The 18840-nt window shown below is 45.0% G+C and overlaps 1 protein-coding gene across 1 annotated transcript in view; it reads left to right on the forward strand.

Annotated features, from left to right (window-relative positions):
* The window catches only part of dpp6a (dipeptidyl-peptidase 6a), a 343110-nt gene that overhangs the window by 160317 nt on the left and 163953 nt on the right, over nt 1-18840 (forward strand). Inside the window, exon 5 of the mRNA XM_078232219.1 lies at nt 18261-18381. Coding sequence (XP_078088345.1) covers nt 18261-18381 — 121 coding nt within the window. The remainder of the gene's footprint in view (nt 1-18260; nt 18382-18840) is intronic.

The following is an 18840-nucleotide window of genomic DNA, read 5'->3' on the forward strand; positions in this document are numbered from 1 at the left end:
CTCCCCTGCAGACGCCACCATGTTGTGACCACCCCCCCATCCCCTGCAGAGATGACTATGCACCAATCCCCGGTGCAGGGACCCCCATACGCAATCTGCCCCTGCTGGGACCATCTCGTTCAGACCCCCTGCAGGGACCATCGCAGTCAGAGTAGGAGTGTCCAGGGACAAAGATGTGAAAAGGCAGCTTGGACTGACTTTTAATTTATTCATTTATGCAATGTTGGCGTTGCTGGCTGGCCAGCATTTATTGCCCATCCCTAATTGCCTTGAGAAAGTGGTGGTGAGCTACCTCCTTGAATCGCTGCAGTCCATGTGCTGTAGGTACACCTACAGTGCTGTTAGAGAGGAAATTCCAGAATTTTGACCCAGCGACAGTGAGAGAATGGAAATATATTTCCAAGTCAGGATGGTGAGTGCCTTGGAGGGGAACCTCCAGGTGGCGGTGTTCCCATGTAACTGCTGCCCTTGTCCTTCTAGATAGTAGAGGTCGTGGGTTTGGAAGGTGCTGTCTAAGGAGCCTTGGTAAGTTCCTGTAGCGCATCTTGTAGATGGTACAACGGCTGCCACTGTTCGTCGGTGGTGGAGGAAGCAAATGTTTGTGGATGTGGTGCCAATCAAATGGCCTTCTTTGTCCTGGATGTTTCAAGCTTCTTGAGGCACATGGAGGGCCGAAGGGCCTGTTACTGTGCTGTAATTTTCTTTGTTCTTTGAGTGTTGCAACTTCACCCAGGCAAATGTAGAGAATTCCATTAAACACCTGACTTGTGCCTTGTGGTTGGTGGGCAGGTTTTGGGGAGTCAGGAGGCGAGTTACTCACTGCAGGTTTCCTAATCTCTGACCTGCTCTTGTCGCCATGTTATTTATGTGTTGAGTCTGGTTGAGTTTCTGGTGAATGGGAACATCAGGATGGTGATTGTTGGTGGTAATGTCATCGAATGTATTTGCCTTCTTAGAAATTTCAGGGCAAAATTAGGAAACATTTTTATTCATTATTTCACAAGATATGGGCGTTGCGAGCTCGGCCAGCATTTATTGCTCATCCCTAATTGCCCTTGTGTACCATCTTCCTGAATTGCAGCACTCCATGTGATGTAATGACACCCACACTGCTGTTCAGAGAGTTCCAGGATCTTGGCCCAGTGACAGTGAAGGAATGGTGATTAGACTAATGTCAGGAATGGGCGAGTTGTCTTATGAGGAAAAATCGGAGGGATTAGGTTTGTATCCATCAGAGTTTAGAAAAGCAAGAGATGATTTGATTGAAATCTTTAAGACCCTGAGGGGTATCGACAGGGTGGTTGTGGACAGGACGTTTCCTCTTGTCAGAGGAACCAAGGGGGCACTGTTTCAAGATAAGGGGTTGCTCATTTAAGAAATGAAGAGAATTATTTTCTCTCAGAGGGTCATGTGCCTTTGCAACCCTCTACCTCTCTCTGGGAGCAGAGTCTTTGATTATTTTCTAAGGGAGAACTGGCTAGATTCTTTATGAATAAGGTTGTAGACAGAAATGGGGTTGAGGATACAATCAGATCAGCCATGATCTTATTGAATGGTGGAAGAGACTTGAGGGACCGAGTGGCCTCCTCCTACTTTGTATGTTCATATGCCTCTTGCCAGCCCAATATTGTCCAGGTCTTGCTGCATTTGGACATGGACTGCTTCAATATCTGAGGAGTTGCGAATGGTGCTGAACATTGTGCAATCATCGGCGAACATCCCCACTTCTGACCTTAGGATGGAGGGAAGGTCATTGATGAAGCAGCTTAAGATGGTTGGGCCTGGGACACTATCCTGAGGCGATGGATAGACCAGGCGGGTTGTGTAGAGTGCCCCAACTCCTCCAGGCAGCGCACAAAAAATTTTGATTTGATATGATTTATTATTGTAATATATATTGGGATACAGTGAAAAGTATTGTTTCTTGCATGCTATACAGACAAAGCATATCGTTCACAGAGTGCATAGGGAAGAAGGAAAAGAGGGTCCAGAATGTAGTGTTACAGTCATAGCTAGGGTGTAGAGAAAGATCAACTTATTATAAGGTAGGTCCATTCAAAAGTTAGATGGCAGCAGGGAAGAAGCTGTTCTGGCTGAGTTCCTTTCTGTCTGGTTTGACTGTTGAAGCTAGTCAGAGTGGCTTGTAGTCCATCCAATATGGTCGTAAATTAGTGCATGTCCTATGCATGACAGTATTGGACACTGATCTGATATGAACCAGCCGACTCAGGCTGGGGACGTTGTGGTGGCTTAGCAGTTGGCATAGGGAAAGATTGCAGTGACAGCGGGGAGAGTGGTTCCAATTTTTAACTGGAGGCTGCATGGCTGAACCTGGGCTATTTTTGATTTGATTTGATTTATTATTGCCACATGTATTCATACACATGTGTTTCTTGCACACTATACGGACAAAGCATACAGTTCATAGAGTACATAGGAGAGAAGGAAAGGAGAGGGCGCAGAATATAGTGTTGCAGTTACAGAGAGGGTGTAAAGAAAGATCAACTTAATATGAGGTCGGTCCATTCGAAAGTCTGATGGCAACAGGGAAGAAGCTGTTCTTGAGTTGGTTGGTACGTGACCTCAGGATCGCTCAGTACACTTATCACAGGATATCTTGCATTTGGAGGCAGTGGGTGAGGCACCTAGAATTTGAGAGCAGGCGAAGGGGGTGGGGAGGACTGCTTGTATAGAAGGATTGTCCAACGAGAAGTGAAAGATGATAAGACATCTGTACAGGAACCATGAGTTAACATTCCTTTTATCGGTGCCCAGTGCTTTGTAAGATAGAGGAGTACGAGGGGATTACAGAGTCAAGGTGGGTTGAAGATATTGTAGTACAGAACAGGTTTGAGGGGCTGAATGGTCTACTTTTGGTCCAATCATCCGAAACTGATCATGAGGGAAGGAAATAACAAATCTGTGTGTTGGAACTTGGACAAGGAAGCAGCACTGAAGCAAACAGTGGGGCAGATGAAGCAGTGAGTGGAGCTATTGGACTCTGACTCACGCTGATATCTTTCAGAGGTCTCTGCCAGATAATGTTTGAAGCCATTGTGTATGATAATTTGTGGTAAGCAACCACTATTAAGTACCAGTTCCCATTCCAAAATAGAATATCCTCGTTCCAAAATCGAATATTCAAAGCTGAGTGATTCACTTCCTGCCTCTTAAACATCCCCACAATCACAGCGCGGTGTTTCATTTCTATTAGCCGAGGTAAGGATGTGATTGATAGGTCGACAATGTACTAATTGATGACTCAGCCTATCAGGTCACAGTGTTGCCTTTGCTCAGAAAAGACTGCCTCCAAAATTCTCCTTCCCTCAGCGAATGAGCAGTGAATTATAATGCAGGCGACTTTGTGTTGAGTTGTCCTGAGTCAAGCACAAATTGCTGGACTGAAGTTACGTTTTGGGCCAGAGCTCGTAGGGATAACTGTTCTCCCTCCCCGAAAGGACAACAATGAACGAAGAGTTGTTTGGGAGTATAAAACATCAGTATTTGTAGCAGGGAAATAAAATGAGTCGAGCCTTGAAGGCCGTGTCAAACTTCAAGAAAAGTTTTTATTCCACATGCATGAGGGAGAGATGAACTCGAACCTGAAATCCTAGGTTGCCTGCGAGTTCTCTCTGTCCATTGTAGATTCGTACAGGCTATTATACTTCTCCGTGTCACAAAGTTTCACATTATCATGTTAATTCCTTGAGTTGGATACAAGATGGTTCTTTTAATCTCATCATGCAAAAACATTGTTCAGTACATTCCTGCTAATCATTGCTCCGGACACCTCCCATTTATCCGATTATAATGTCAAAGCATTGTGTTTGCCCAACTGATCTACAACCATGTGTTAATTGTTCCCACCCCTCTGCTAGGTGATCATGTTTTACAGAAGACTATGATCTCCCTAGACTGTATGGAGCCCGGCTGTCTCAATGCTGATTCTCCCATTGTCGTGATAACTCAGAAAGGTCTCCTGCACATTACTATTGTTAGAAGTTGATAGCATGTGTTAATCGCAATCCGTTGGCAGAGCAGGCTTCTTGCTGTCTGCATGAACCCTTTCCTTCCTTCTGGTGGGGCCTGGCTCTCTGGGCTTGCTCTATGTAGCCCTGCATGTATTACACTGAAATCAAACACAATATGAACGGACGCATAAATTAAAATATAAAAGACATGATCCCTGATATTGCCCTGCAACAGTATTGCTGAAGAAAAAGACATGTCGAAGTTTTTCATCTTGCACTCATCAGGATATTACGCAAGAATATCAGTATAAAAGGAAAACAACAATTCATACTTCATGAAAAGAGAGTGCTTATTAGTTGGCAACTGGACTTTGATTGGTGGAGGTGTAGTGCCCGGGTGATGCGAGGGTTGCCTGGGTAGTGCCTGGAAAGATAGCGCCAGAGGGCAGTTCCCTGGCAGTGTCAGGAGGTTGCACAGGTAGTTAGGCTTCGTGGTATTATCGCGAGACTATTAATCCAGAAACTCAGCTAATGTTCTGGGGACCCGGGTTCAATTCCCGCCATGGCAGGTGGTGGAATTTTGAATTCAATTTTAAAAAACTGGAATTAAGAATCTACTGATGACCATGAAACCATTGTCGATTGTTGGAAAAAACCATCTGGTTCACCAATGTCCTTATCCTGGTCTCAGTAAGGAGTCTCACAACACCAGGTTAAAGTCTAACAGGTATAGAACATAGAAAAACTACAGCACAAACAGGCCCTTCGGCCCACAAGTTGCGCCAAACATGTCCCTACCTACTAGGCTTACCTATAACCCTCTATCTTACGAACTTCCATGAACTTATCCAAAAGTCTCTTAAAAGACCCTATCGAATCCGCCTCCACCACCACTACCGGCAGCCGATTCCACGCACCCACCACCCTCTGAGTGAAAAACTTACCCCTAACATCTCCTTTGTACCTACTCCCCAGCACCCTAAACCTATGACCTCTTGTGGCAACCATTTCAGCCCTGGGTAAAAGCCTCTGAGAATCCACTCTATCAATACCTCTCAGGTTTATTTAGAATCACGAGCTTTCGGAGTGCTGCTCCTTCACCAGGTGCAGCAATTTATCATGGCCAATCAACCTAACCCGCATATCTTTGGAGTGAGGGAGGAAACCGGGGCACCCGGAGGAAACCCGCACAGACACGGGGAGAACGTGCAAATTCCACACAGACAGTGACCCAAGCCGGGAATCGAACCCAGGTCCCTGGGACCTATCCCAGTTGGACTGGGGGAAGACTAACTTTAGTGGGATTAGGCAGAAATTGGCAGCTGTTGATTGGGAGAGGCTGTTTGAGGGTAAATCCACATCTGGCATGTGGGAGGCTTTTAAGGAACAGTTGTTAGGGCTGCAGGACAGGCATCTGCCTGTAAAAAAGAAGGATAGGAAGGGTAGGATTCGAGAACCGTGGATAACCAGGGAAATTGAGGGATTGGTCAAAAAGAAACGAGTGGCGTACGTTAGGTCCAGGCAGCTAAAAACGGAGGGAGCTCTGGAGGAATACAAAGAAAGTAGGAAAGAACTCAAACGGGGAATTAGAAGGGCAAAAAGGGGTCACGAAATGTCCTTGGCAGACAGGATTAAGGAGAATCCCAAGGCATTTTATTCATACGTTAGGAACAAAAGGGTTGTCAGGGAAAAAATCGGACCTGTTCAGGGACAAAAGTGGGGAATTATGCTTAGAGCCCAAAGAAGTAGGGGAGATCCTAAATGAATACTTTGCGTCGGTATTCACAAAGGAGAGGGATGTGTTGACTGGGAGTGTCTCGGAGGGGAGTGTTGACCCGTTAGAGAAAATCTCCATTACAAGGGAGGAAGTGTTAGGTTTTTTAGGGAATATAAAGACTGACAAATCCCCAGGGCCTGATGGAAACTATCCCAGGCTGCTCAGGGAGACGAGAGATGAAATCGCTGGGCCTCTGACGCAAATCTTTGTCTTGTCACTGGACACAGGTGAGGTCCCAGAGGATTGGAGGATCGCAAATGTGGTCCCGTTATTTAAGAAGGGTAGGAAGGATAACCCGGGTAATTATAGGCCGGTGAGTTTGACGTCCGTGGTCGGGAAGTTGTTGGAGAGGATTCTTAGAGATAGAATGTATGCGCATTTAGAAAGGAATAAACTCAATAACGATAGTCAGCATGGTTTTGTGAGAGGGAGGTCATGTCTCACTAACCTGGTGGAGTTTTTTGAAGAAGTGACTAGAATGGTTGACGATGGAAGGGCCGTGGATGTCATCTATATGGACTTTAGTAAAACGTTTGACAAAGTCCCTCATGGTAGGCTGGTGCAAAAGGTTGGATCTCATGGGATAAAGGGGGAGGTGGCTAGATGGGTGGAGAACTGGCTTGGTCACAGAAGACAGAGGGTGGTAGTGGAAGGGTCTTTTTCCGGCTGGAGGCCTGTGACTAGTGGTGTTCCGCAGGGCTCTGTATTGGGACCTCTGCTGTTTGTGATTTATATAAACGATCTAGAAGAAGGTGTAACTGGGGTGATCAGTAAGTTTGCGGATGACACGAAAATGGCTGGACTTGCAGATAGTGAGGAACATTGTCAGAAGCTACAGAAGGATATAGATAGGCTGGAAATTTGGGCAAAGAAATGGCAAATGGAGTTCAATCCAGATAAATGCGAAGTGATGCATTTTGGTAGAACTAACGTAGGGGGGAGCTGTACGATAAATGGCAGAACCATAAAGGGTGTAGATACGCAGAGGGACCTGGGTGTGCAAGTCCACAGATCCTTGAAGGTGACGTCACAGGTGGAGAAGGTAGTGAATAAGGCATATGGCATGCTTGCCTTTATAGGACGGGGCATAGAGTATAAAAGTTGGGGTCTGATGTTGCAGTTGTATAGAATGTTGGTTCGGCCGCATTTGGAATACTGTGCTCAGTTCTGGTCGCCACACTACCGGAAGGACGTGGAGGCTTTAGAGAGAGTGCAGAGGAAGTTTACCAGGATGTTGCCTGGTATGGAAGGGCTTAGTTATGAGGAGAGATTGGGTTAACTGGGGTTGTTCTCACTGGAAAGACGGAGGATGAGGGGTGACCTAATAGAGGTGTATAAAATTATGAAAGGCATAGATAGGGTGAACGGTGGGAAGCTTTTTCCCAGATCGGTGGTGACGTTCACGAGGGGTCATAGGTTCAAGGTGAGGGGGGGGGAGGTTTAACACGGATAGCAGAAGGACGTATTTTACACAGAGGGTGGTGGGGGCCTGGAATGCGCTGCCGGGCAAGGTGGTGGAGGGAACCACCTGGGAACACTGGGAACGTTTAAGACTTATCTAGATAGCCACATGAACGGAGTGGGAATGGAGGGATACAAAAGAATGATCTAGTTTGGACCAGGGAGCGGCGCGGGCTTGGAGGGCCGAAGGGCCTGTTTCTGTGCTGTATTGTTCTTTGTTCTTTGTCCCTGGCACTGTGAGACAGCAATGCTAACCACTGTGCCACTGAGGCGGCCTAGAAAGCTGCCATTGCCATCAGCGACTTCCACGCCGCCTTTCCTGCCTGACATCTGCCTTTGCCGATATCAGGGAAAATCCTGGCTGCTCAAACAATCTGGTGTACAGAGAGAGGTGGATTATAAATTCAATACATCATCTCCCGCTCCATGAGGGTATGTTCCATTTATATTCCACTTTAATTAGCTCCTATTCATGTGGCAATTGTAAATTCTGCGACACTGTTACATAAATTTGCACTGCAGGCTTTATCTGTTATAGAATGATAACTTTACATTACGGCAGTAATGGTACTGCTTTAGTGGTGCCCAATTCTATTTAACTCGATGCAGTCAAACTGTAAATGCTTGCAATATTACTAAAGGAAAATAAGATGACAAATGACAGCAGAAAGGAACTGAGCTTCCCCCCAGCCGAATGTCACCAGGAGCTTGGTTCAAGCAAAAAGAGTCACATAGCTCGGGCAGAGTCGAAGGAAGTAAGGTTAGATATATCCTTCATTTGCATAACTGTGGGAGGCAACTGGAGCACCCGGAGGAAACCCACACAGACATGGGAAGAATGTACAGACTCCACACAGACAGTCACCCAAGCTGGGAATTGAACCCGGGTCCTTGGAGCCGTGAGGCAGCAGTGCTAACCGCTGTGGGTCTGGAGTCACATGTAGGCCAGACCATGTAAGGACGGCAGATTTCCTAGTCTTACCTCATCTGGCCTACACGTGACTCCAGACCCAGAGCAATGTGTTTGACTCTCAAATGCCCTCTAAAATGGAGGGCAATTAGCGATGGGCAACAAATGCTGGGCCCAGCCAGTGAAGCCCACATCCCGTAAAATGACTAAACTTAAAAAAACTCTCCCCATTGCAATACCGAGTCACTCGTAGTGACTAGGTGCAGTCAGATTGTAAATGCTTGCAACATTATCAAAGGAAAATAAGATGGCAAATGACAGCAGAAAGGAACTTAGCTCCCCCCCAGCCAAATGTCATCAGGAGCTTGGTTCAAGCAAAAAGAGTCACATAGCGCGGGTTATTGTTTCCCTTTTAACTACCAGACTAGTTACATCCTCAAAAAACTCAAATAAATTTGTCAAACATCATTTCATTTTCCTAAAACTCTATTGACTTTGCCTGATCATCCTACGATATTCTAAATCCATTGTTAAGAATACCTTAATAATAGATTCCAGCATTTTCCCACAAACTGGTATTAAGGGTTATGGGGAGAAGTGATTAGGTTGCAGATCAGTAATAATTGAATGGTAGAGCTTGCTGAAGGGGCTAAATGACCTCCTCGTCTTCCAATATTCCACTGAAGCTTTTTGGAAGCATTTTGTGAATGTAAAATGTCTGATTTATATGGTTCTAAAGAGACCTGAAGGACAAACATGACGACGCACTTGCTTATATTATTAGGACCTATTAGGGTTATTAGGGTTATACCAGAGAATTGCCCTGCATCTGAATATTCAGAAAATGTTACTTCAAAGTTTGTGATCACGCTGATGCTTGAGAGCTTTGTACAAGATTATATCTGTTTTTTATCCAGTGAGCAGTCACTGATTGAAAGATAGCATGGTTTCGGAATCATGTCCAGGGTCCAGTTGGTAACACTCTTGTCTGTGGGCCCAAAGGATGTGAGTTCAAATACTTTGCACAGATTGGAGCACATAAACCTGACCCTGGAGAGGTAATTGTGTGGTGATATTGTCACTCAATTAGAATCCAGAGACCCAGGGTAACGCTCTGGGACCTGGGTTCGAATCCCACCATGGTGGATAGTAAAATTTGAATTCAATAAAAATTAAAAGTCTAATGATGAAACCATTGTCGATTGTCGTAGAAAACTATCTGGTTCACTGATATCCTTTGGGGAGTGAAATCTGCCGTCCTTACCTGGTCGGGCCTACATGTGACTCCAGACCCACAGCAATGTGGTTGAAATTAGAGATGCATGTGATGAGGGAATATTGGTGATCATGGGTGATTTTAATCTGCACATAGATTGGGCAAATCAAATTAGCCACAATGCCGTAGAGGAGGAATTCTTGACCAACATGTGGAGGAACCAACTAGAGAGCAAGCCATCTTAGACTGGGTACTGTGTAATGAGAAAGAAATCATTGCCAACCTAGCTGTACGAGATCCCTTGGGGATGAGCGGCCATAACATGATAGACTTTTTATCAAGGTGGAGAGTGAAGTAGTTGATTCGGAAACTAGGGTGCTGAATCTTAATAAAGGAGGATATGAGGCGTGAGTTGGCCTTGATAGATTGGGGAGAGTTACTTAAAGGGATGACAGTGGATAGGAAATGGCAAACATTCATAGAACACATGGGGGAACTGCAGCAACTGTTTATTCCTGTCTGGCACAAAAGCAAAATGGGTAAGAGGGCCAATCCATGGCTTACAAAGGAAATTAGAGTGAGTATCCAATCTAAGGAAGAAGCATACAGATTGGCCAAGAAAAATAATAGGTCTGAGGATTGGGAGCAGTTTAGAATTCAGCAAAGAAGGACCAAGGGATTGATTAAGAAGGGGAAAATACTGTACGAAAGTAAGCTTGCAGGGAACCTAACAACTGACACTAAAAGTTTCTATCGATGCATGAAGAGAAAGAGGTTGGTGAAGACAAATGTAGGTCCCCTACAGACAGAAACGGGGGAATGTATAATAGGGACAAAGAAATGGCCGAGCAACTGAATACATACTTTGGTTCTGTCCTCACAAATCAGATGCCAAAAATGTTGGAGAATGCAAGATTTAGTGTGAGGGAAGAACTGAAGGAGATCAATATTAGTAGAGAAATGGTGCTGGGAAAGTTGATGGGTTTGAAGGCGGATAAATCCCCAAGACCTGATCATCTACATCCCAGAGTACTTAAGGAAGTAGCTCTAGAAACAGTGGATGCATTGGTGATCATCTTCCAGGATTCTATAGACTCTGGAACAGTCCCTGCAGAATAGAGGGTAGTGAATGTCACTCCAATATTCAAAAAGGGAGGCAGAGAGAAACCAGGGAATTATAGACCAGTAAGCTTAACATCGGTAGTTGCGAAAGTTCTCAAATCCATTATGAAGGACTTTATAGCAGAGCATTTGGAAAGCAGTGGCAGGATCAGACAGAGACAGCATGGATTTATGAAGGGGAAATCATGCTTGAAAAATCTGTTGGAAATCTTTGAAAATGTAACTAGTAGAGTTGACAAGAGGGAACCACTAGATGTGGTATGTTTGGACACTAAGAAAGCGTTTGACAAAGTCCCGCATAAGAGATTATTGTGCAAGATTAAAGCACATGAGAATGGAGGAAGTGTATTGAGATGGATAGAAAATTGGTTGGCAGAGAGGAAATAAAGAGTAGGAATTAATGGGTGCTTTTTAAATTGACAGGCAGTAACTAGTGGAGTGCCACAGGGATCGGTGCTGGGACCCCAACTATTCACAATATATATTAGTGATTTGGATGAGGGAACAAAATGCAACATCTCAAAGGTTGCAGCTGATACCATGTTGAGTGGGAGGGTGAACTGTGATGAGGATGCAGAGATCCTTCAGAATGATCTGGACAGGTCGGGTGAGTGGGCTAATCAATGGCAGGTGCAGTATAATTTGGATAATGTGAGGTTATTCACTTTGGAAGCAAAAACAAAAAGGCAGATTACTACCTGAATGGCTGTAAATTGGGAGAGGGGAGTGTGCAGCGGGACCTGGGTGTCCTTGTGCACCAGTCACTGAAGGTAAGCATGCAGGTGCAGCAGGCGGTAAAGAAGGCAAATGGTATGCTGGCCTTCATTGCGAGAGGTTTCGAGTACAGGAGCAGGGATGTGTTGTTGCAATTATACAGGACCTTGGTGAGGCCACACCTTGAATATTGTGTGCAGTTGTGGTCTCCTTTTCTGAGGAAGGATGTTCTTGCTCTCGAGGGAGTCCAGTGAAGGTTTACCAGGCTGATTCTGGGGATGGCGGGACTGATGTATGAGGAGAGATTGATTAGTTTAGGATTGTTTTCGCTGGAGTTCAGACATATGAGTGGGGATCTCATAGAGACTTATAAAATTCTAATAGGACTAGACAGGGTAGATGCAGGGAGGATATTCCCGATGGTGGGGGAGTCCAGAACCAGGGGGTCACAGTCTGAGGATTCGGGGTAGACCATTTAGAACAGAGGTGAGGAGACATTTCTTCACCCAAAGAGTGGTGAGCCTGTGGAATTCATTACCACAGGAAATAGTTGATGTCTAAACATTGAATGTATTCAAGAGGCGGCTGGATACAGCACTTGGGGTGAATGGGATCAAAGGTTATGGGGAGAAAGCAGGATTAGGCTATTTGAGTTGGACGATCAGCCATGATCGTAATGAGTGGTGGAGCAGGCTCGAAGGGCCAAATGGCCTCCTCCTGCTCCTGTCTTTTATGATTCTATGTTTCTATGACTCTCAAATGTCCTCTAAAATGGAGGGGAATTATGGATGGGTAACAAATGCTGGGCCTAGCCAGTGAAGCCCACATCCCATAAAATGACTAAATAAAAAAAAACTCTCCCCATTACAATACCGAGGCAGTTCTGCAGTGATGGAGATGCTATCTCCTGGATGAGCTGTTGTACTGAATCTCTGTATTTCCTCTCAGATGGATGCAAAAGATCTCAAAGAAGATCTTAAAGACTGTCGAAAGAAAGAATGGGAGCTCTACCAGATGGTCAGGCCTATATTCATCCCTCAACCAACGCCAATCAACAGACTATTTGATCATTTATCTCATTGCTAATTTGTGAGATTTTGCTGTGTGCCAATTGGCTGCCAGGTTTCCTACACCGGCAAACCTCAAAAGTTATTCACTGCCTGCGAAATGGTTCAGGGCATCTTAAAGTCTTGAAAGGCGCCAGATCAATGCAAGTTCCTTCTTTCTGAGATGAAGCCTCACATCTCCAGGGGTTCTTTGCTAACATTATTTCTGGATATTTGGAGAACATTCCACAAAATTTAACATGTCAGATTATTAAATAAGATAAAGGCACAGGGAATTCATTGCGGCTGAGCTGGCTGGGTGGAAAAGTGACTGAAATAGGACAGAGATTTTTTTGTTCATGGAATTTCACAGAGGATTATACTGCAACGCCCGAAATAGAATGAAAAGGAGAACTTTTAGTCATATTAAAATACTCACTGATGATATCAAGCCTAGCCACCTTGACAGATATTGACAGGATTAAGAACAAATAGAAACATAGAAACTAGAAGCAGGAGTAGGCCATTCAGCCCTTCAAGCCTGCTCCGCCATTCATTTTGATCATGACATCAAATTCAATATCCTGATCCCACCTTCCCCTCATATCCCTTGATCCCTTTAGCCTCAAGAGCTAAATCTTGAAATCAGACGTTTTGGCCTCAACTACATTCTGTGGTAGTGAATTCCTCACATTCACCATCTTCTGAGTGAAGAAATTTCTCTTCATCTCAGTTCGAAAAGCTTTACCCCTTATCCTCAAACTATGACCCCTAGTTCTGGACTCCCCCACCATTGGGAACATTCTTTCTGAATATACCCTATCTAACCCTGTTAGAATTTTATAAGTTTCTATGAGATCCCCTCTCACTCTTCTAAACTCCAGTAAATATAATCCTAACCGGCTTAATCTCTCCTCATATGACAAACCTGCCATCCCAGGAATCAGCCTGGTAAACCTTTGCTGCACTCCCTCTATAGCAAGGATTCCTTCCTTGCTATATCCTTCCTCAGATAAGGACACCAAAACTGTATACAATACAGTGGCCTGACCAATGCATTATACATTTGCAGTAAAACATCCCGATTCCTATGCTTAAATCCTCTCGCTATGAAGGCCAACATACCATTTGCCTTCTTCACTGCCTGCTGTACCCATGTGCTTACTTTCAGTGACTGATGCTGAAAGGACACCAAGGTCTCACTGAGTATCCGCCTCTCTCAATTTACACCCATTCAAGTAATAATCTGTCTTCCTATTATTGCTACTGAAGTGCTACCTCACTTTTATCCACATTATACTGCATCTGCCATAGAGGTGCCCACACACACAGCCTGTCCAAATCACGCTGAAGCATCTCTGCATCTTCGGACCCATTTACACCAACTCTTTGGTTCCTATCTGCTAACCAACTTTCTATCCATCTCAAGACATTACCTGCAACTCCATGTGCTTTAACTTTACATAGTAGTCTGTTACGTGAGACCTTGCTGAAAGCCTTCTGAAAGCCTAAATAAACCACATCCACTGGTTCTCCTCGGTTAACTCTACTGGTTACATCTTCCAAAAATTCCAATAGATGCATCAAGCATGGTTTCCCTTTTGTAAATCCATGCTGACTTTGTCTGATTTGCCTTCCAAATGCTGAGTTATGAAATCCTTGATAGTAGACTCTTCCCGACTACTGATGTTAGAGTTGGTAAGTAAGAAAGAATAGCGTGAAATAAAGTCATTAAGGCCAATCCAATTGTAGACTGCGAACAATCTCGTTCAATCAAGTCTATTTTGGACTCGACCAACTCTAACGTCAGTCGTAGGGGAGTTGCGAGAGTTGTGTGTGTTTGCTGAAGGTACTCCCATTATGCTGGTGGGATGTGAATGCCAGGACTTTGATTCCTAGAATCATAGAATCCCTACAGTGCAGAAGGAGCTCATTTAGCCCATCAAGTCTGCAGCAACCACAATCCCATCCAGTCCTTTTCCCCTTAACTCCACGTGTTTACCCTGCTATTCCCCCTGACGCTATGGGGCAATTTAGCATGGCCAATCAACCTAACCCACACATTCGTGGACTGTGGGAGGAAACCGGAGCACCCGGAGGAAACCCACACAGACACGGGGAGAACGTGCAAACTCCACACAGACAGTGACCCGAGGCCAGAATTGAACCCAGGTCCCTGGTGCTGTGAAGCAGCAGTGCTAACCACTGTGCCACCGCGCCACCCAAAGTGATTCATGGCCAAGTCAAGATGATGTGTGGTTTGAAGGAGAACTTGAAGGTGATGGCGTTCTCAAGCACCTGCTGCTCTGGGAAGTAGTGGTATTGTCACTGGGCTAGTAATCCAGGGCAAGATCTGGGGACACGTGTACATATATTCATGCAGATTATAAATGAGAAGTGAGCCCAAAAGTAAATTTTTTGGAAAATACATGATTCAGTCTTTGACTTGTCCATGAGGAGTAGATGGTGAAAGGTTGAGGCCGTTTGAGATTCATGATTCCAGCTGCGCTGTCTTTAGCAGTTGAATAGTTGGTTTCAAGATTCCAGGGTCTACACTTTAACTGAGAGGAGTTGTCCTGCTTCCCTTTTGGCTGTGGCTTTGCTGACTTAGCGTGCATTCAGCAATACTGGAGGGAGCAAAATATTTACTTGACCTATTCCACCCATCCCACCAACCCACCTGTGTCCTTTTGAAACAAGGACAAAGGATGTTGGAAAATCTCAACAAATCTGGCAGCATCTGTCAGGAGAGAAAGCAGAGTTAACGTTCTGAGTCCTTTTGGCTCTTCATCAGAACTAGGGAAAGCACTTAGATATTAAACTGTAGCTGTGAGAGATTACAATAAAATGCAGCAACTTCAAGAAGAAAAGACAGATGGCCTGATGTCAGAGGGGGAAGGGGGATTTGCGCTGAGGCAATACATGGGTGGGATATTTAAAAAGAGGGGTTTTAGGTGGAGGAAGAAGGTCACAATCTAAAGCTGTAGAACTCCACATTGAGAACCAAGGGCTGCTTTTGAAGTTCTGCACTATCCACCTCAGAGCTGACAATGTCTGCAAGTTTCATCGAAACATAGAAACTAGAAACAGGAGTCGACCATTCGGCCTTTCAAGCCTGCTCTGCCATTCACTTTGATCATGGCTGATCATCAAATTCAATATCCTGATTCCCGTCTTCCCTCCCATATCCCTTGACCCCTTTAGTCCCAAGAGCTATATCTAATTTCTTCTTGAAACCGTTTTGGCCTCAACTACATTCTGTGGTAGTGGATTCCACACATTCACCGCTCTCTGGGTGAAGAAATTTCTCCTCACCTCAGTTCTAAAAGGTTTACCCCTTATCCTCAAACTATGACCTCTAGTGCTGGACCATTGGGGACATTCTTTCTCAATCTACCCTGTCTAAACCTGTTAAAATTTAATGTTTCCATGAGATCCCTCTCATTCTTCTAAACTCCAGTGAATATAATCCTAACCGACAAAGGATGTTGGAAAAACACAACAGATCTTTTCATTTCATCCATTAATTTTGAAACTGTGCCCTGTACACCAAGGTCTAGATCACTGATGTATAGTTTATGTTTAAGCTTATTTATTAGTGTCACAAGTAGGCTTACAGTAACATTGCAATGAAGTTACTGTGAAAATCCCCAAGTCACCATACTCCGGTGCTTGTTCATATATACTGAGGGAGAACTTAGCCAATGCACCTAACCAGCACGTCTTTAGGACTGTAGGAGGAAATCGGAGCACACGGAGAAAACCCACGCAGACATGGGGAGAACATGTGCACTCCGCACAGACACAAGTCGGGAATCGAATCTGGGTCCCTGGCGCTGTGGGGCAACAGTGCTGACCACTGCACCACTGTTCTGTCCGTGTAACAGTGTTGGGAAAACAAAGGTAGTTTTAAAGGATGTATATTTGTATTAGCAAACATTCAAAATAAGACTTAGTTTTATGTGGGTTTGTTAAGGTTAAAATGATAGTTAGATTCATGCTGGACAAAGGTGTTTGTATGTGTGGAGATTGGTTAAGTTCCAGCCGTGTTTCTATTGTGCTTAGAGAGGGGTACATGAAGAATAAATAGGCCAGCAGGGGGATGTGAGCTTCGCCTAGCAACTGGGGCCTTGAAAGGTAGAGAAACTTTTAAGCTTTAGTTTAGCTAATTTGATTACAATTGGACATCGGTAGTGAGAGAAGGCAGTTCTCACAACTCTGCTGGAAACAGTTAGTTTTAGAAGGCTAAACTGGCCTTGGTAGAAGAAAAACCATACGATGGAGTTAAGAAAATAGCTGCAGGAATTCTACTCCAGCTCGTTAAGGAAAGTACAGAAATGAAGAGAAGTTTCCAAGAAAGATGGAGTTAACGGGACAGAGGAAACTGGAAACCAGAACAGATCAGTTTTCAGTAAAGTCACAGAGACTTGAAAAGGCATTGGATCATGAGAAGTCAGAAAGATATCTATGGTAGCGCTAAAGTTTGTGAGAAATTATTGCAGTTTGAGAGATGTTATTGAAATAATTGTGGAAATTGGTGGCTGGACCTCAGAGTTTGGGCAAAAGCCTTGAAGACAAAGGAAACCTGAAGAGAGAGGCGCAAAACCTGAAAGCTAAATCTTGATGGAAGCAGTGGAGGGAAAGCATCATTTAAAAGAAGATTTGAAAGTGTGTCTTTTTGAAAGCAGAATTTGAAATCGCTCATATGGAAGCGAGAGTTCAGTGAGACAAGGTGACTCACAGTTTCAGAATCATTTGGGGGTATTCTGAGGAGAAATCTACAAACATTCACTTGGATTCCGAGTGGAGTGCGTCTTACGGCATTTATCTTGGGTGCTTAAAATTAACCTTTTGTGTTAGTTGAGACCATTGTAGCTTCAGGTGTACTTTTTAACCTTCAAATGTTAACCTTCAAATTTATGTGGGCAATCTTACAAAAATATTCTAAGTGCCCAACGAGCGTGAAATGGGAAAGTTTCAGATCCGTTTTTTGGGTGAGTTTAAGAATCCAATCTTATTCCACTCTGTGCAAAAAATAATGTGCAATCTGTTTCCCTCCAGCAGGGAGACGGGGCAGTGCCTAGGCTCGCCGAACGCCCGGCTGCTTATACCAGAGGCCACCATTGCGCATGCACAGATCTCTCTCTGTTCTGTGCAGGCACCGCCTACCACCCCTCCCCCGCTATTGCTGGCCTCCCTCCCTGCAATCGCTCGCCTCCCCCCTACTGTTGCTGGCCTCCCACTGCTATCGCTGGCCTTGCCCCCCCCCCCGCACCTCCAAACATGATCACTGACCTCCTGGGCTGATTGGCCCCAACGCCCCGGCCCAGCCAATCATCTCCTACCCCCGGCCCAGTGATTGGCCCCCCCACTCTTGGCCTGGCCGACTGCCCCCCCCCCCCTCAACATCCCAGCGGGAAGTGTGGACAGAGTCAATGGATGGGAGGCTGGTTTGTGTGCTGGACCAGGCTATGTTCACAACCCTTTGTAGTTTCCTGCAATCTTGGACAGAGCAGGAGTCATACCAAGCTGTGATACATCCGGAAAGGATGCTTTCTATGGTGCATCTGTAAAAATTGGTGAAAACAGGTGAACACTCAATCAAAGACCGAACAAAAGGGTTTCAGTGTTTTATTGACTGAATTGGGGCTCTGAGTGTGGACTCCTGGTCATTCCTGTTCATGGCGGTAATGATTTGACATCTCGAACTTCACACTATCAAAATGTTGCCAGGTGAATCTGTCATTTCAGTTCCACGTGAACCCTACACTCCACCCCCCCCCCCCCCCCAACCCCCGCTCCCCCTTCTGAAGAGTACAAATTCAGAGATATTCACCGGAATTCTACCACCCACCTGCCCTGGGAATCGGAGCGGGTGACGGGTGGACAATGGGACGATCCATTGACCTCGGGTGGGATTTTACGGTTTTGTGATGACTGAGGCCATAAAATCCCACCCATTATATTTTCTTACCTGTCGCTGTAGTTGACCCTCATCCCAATCCTGCAGCCCTAACGTACCCTTCTATTCTTTGTTGACCAGATTTTCATTTTTGAGAACAACATCTTCTACCAGCGGGATGTTAATAGCCGTGCTATACGTCTGGTGGCCACCGGGAAGGAGGGGGTCATTTTCAATGGTCTGAGCGACTGGCTGTATGAAGGTAAGGCACACGTGGTCATTTAATGCCCTGCAAATATTTTACCCCATTGCACTACCTGTAAGTTATAATCTCCCTGAAGAATCGACTGGGTGCAGCGTGTGTGTTGGAGTTGATGAACTGTAATCATTCGCATTGCAACGTTTCTGATCAAACTGAATGTCGGAGTTATTGTGCTTCTGTTTTGTGCATTCAAGTGGCAGTGTGCGGACAATGTAACCTGCAAGTCCTCATTGATTTGTTAGTTATATCTCGATTCCCCTTCTGCCTACTCTCTGAAATAATAGACAAGGCACAGTAATAAATCTGGACCTTGAGTTTATTGTCTGTTTGCTAAAGCTGTCGGACTTTATAACTGGCCACAAATCAAACTCACTCAAAGTGGCACCTGAATTGCCAATCTCATTCCTGCTGTCAGCCTGTGGCTCCGTCGGTAGCACTCTTGCATCTGAATCAGATGAT

This window comes from Mustelus asterias, chromosome 2 (assembly GCF_964213995.1).
Source record: "Mustelus asterias chromosome 2, sMusAst1.hap1.1, whole genome shotgun sequence".
NCBI lineage: Eukaryota > Metazoa > Chordata > Chondrichthyes > Carcharhiniformes > Triakidae > Mustelus > Mustelus asterias.